This window comes from Apaloderma vittatum, unplaced genomic scaffold (assembly GCF_000703405.1).
Source record: "Apaloderma vittatum isolate BGI_N311 unplaced genomic scaffold, ASM70340v1 scaffold37380, whole genome shotgun sequence".
In the NCBI taxonomy this organism is placed as follows: Eukaryota; Metazoa; Chordata; class Aves; order Trogoniformes; family Trogonidae; genus Apaloderma; species Apaloderma vittatum.
In genome coordinates this window covers 279-1,853 of record NW_009695670.1, presented here as the reverse complement: position 1 = coordinate 1,853, position 1,575 = coordinate 279, and the positions used below count along the sequence as shown (strand labels likewise).

Here is a 1,575-nt window from a genome sequence, read left to right as displayed (position 1 = left end):
CCTGAGAGTGGTGCTTGGCTCGGGGGGAAGGGGACACCTCAGGAAACAAAGTGTAACAGCAGGCTGGCTCCAACCGCTCCATAAAAGTATCTCTCGGTTCCCAGAATACCAGTGCAACTTCCATTCAACTTCCTCCTCTGAAGCAGAGAATTTGCGGAAGGTGGGGACATGACCATGGGGGTGTTGGGATAAATGACCAGCATTAAAGGAACAGTCATGTCTGGGTGACTCACCAGGCCAGGAGAGAGACGCAGTCAACGTTCTCCACAGGTACTTGGACTACATCCATGTGATGACTTACGACTTCTATAGCTCTGGGGATGGACGTACTGGGGAGAACAGCCCTCTGTACAGTAGTGGTGACAGTGACCTCAGTGTTGTAAGTATATTTTGGGGCCATAGCCACAGAAGCCATCCTCCTGCCTACAAATCTTGGCACAGACTTTAACTGTGAATGAGAAGTTTAGAAATTCATCCTCCTGCCTACAAATCCAGGCAAAGATTTGAACAGTAATGTTTTCTTACAGGATTACGTTATGAATTATTGGAGGGACAATGGTGCCCCAGCTGAGAAGCTCATTGTTGGATTCCCAACATACGGACACAACTTCAACCTCCAAAACCCATCTAACAATGGTGTTGGGGCACCAACATCAGGACCTGGGCCAGCTGGACCTTACACAGCGCAGCCTGGGACCTTGGCTTACTACGAGGTATGTGTGCTCCAGCACACCCAGGCCACCAAGAACAACACAAACACTCCTCACACTTCTCAGAAACGAATCTTTAACCCAAGGAACATTGCAGCTGCCCTTTTTTGCAGGACACTTGCTAACTTCTCCCTCTCTCCCCTTTCTTCCTAGATCTGCAGCTTCCTGAACTCCGGAGCCACTCAGGCTTGGGATTCCCCCCAGTACGTGCCCTACGCCTACAAGGGCAACGAATGGGTTGGCTACGACAACATCAGGAGCTTCAGCCTCAAGGTACAGCGGGATGTGTGGCTGCCTAATAATAAGGCCGGAGGCCTTCTGCAGTAGCAGGTCCCGGCACTAACTGGGCTTTCTCTCCTGGCACTGAACAGGTTGACTGGCTGAAGAAGAACAATTTTGGAGGTGCTATGGTTTGGTCCCTTGATATGGATGACTTCACCAGCACTTTCTGCAAGAAGGGCAAATATCCCCTGATCACCACCCTGAAGAACGGCCTTGGTCAGCAAAACAGTGAGTACTTTGAGTAACAAGGGGGTTGTGCTTACTATATCAGCTATAAAATGCTGGTGTGCTTGTAATGCCATAGGACCATGGATGGGGCATAACGAGGAGAGTCCATTAGAAATATAATCCCTTCTCAAAGGAAAACTACTTCATGCTTTCATTTCAGGCTGCTAGAGCTGTTAACAGTCCAGACCTCAAGTCCATGTACATCCTAAACATGGAAGTGGGAGTGTGAACACAAACTGGAATAATGACTGAAGAGATTGCGATGCGAGTGGCTTCTGTGCTGTCAAACCCATGCAGACTCAACCAACAAGAGCAGCTTTTAAAAATGTTTGATCATTAAAACTTTCTTCACAAT

The 1,575-nt window shown here is 48.4% G+C and overlaps 1 protein-coding gene across 1 annotated transcript; it reads left to right on the top strand.

Annotated features, from left to right (window-relative positions):
• Nucleotides 1-236: 236 nt before the first annotated feature.
• Nucleotides 237-1,220, top strand: LOC104275984 (acidic mammalian chitinase-like; the record flags this gene model as incomplete). The annotated part of the gene is made up of 4 exons (XM_009872115.1): nucleotides 237-359; nucleotides 496-713; nucleotides 864-983; nucleotides 1,082-1,220. Coding segments are annotated over 4 exons (600 nt in total), but the record flags the coding sequence as incomplete, so codon positions are not given.
• Nucleotides 1,221-1,575: the final 355 nt, after the last annotated feature.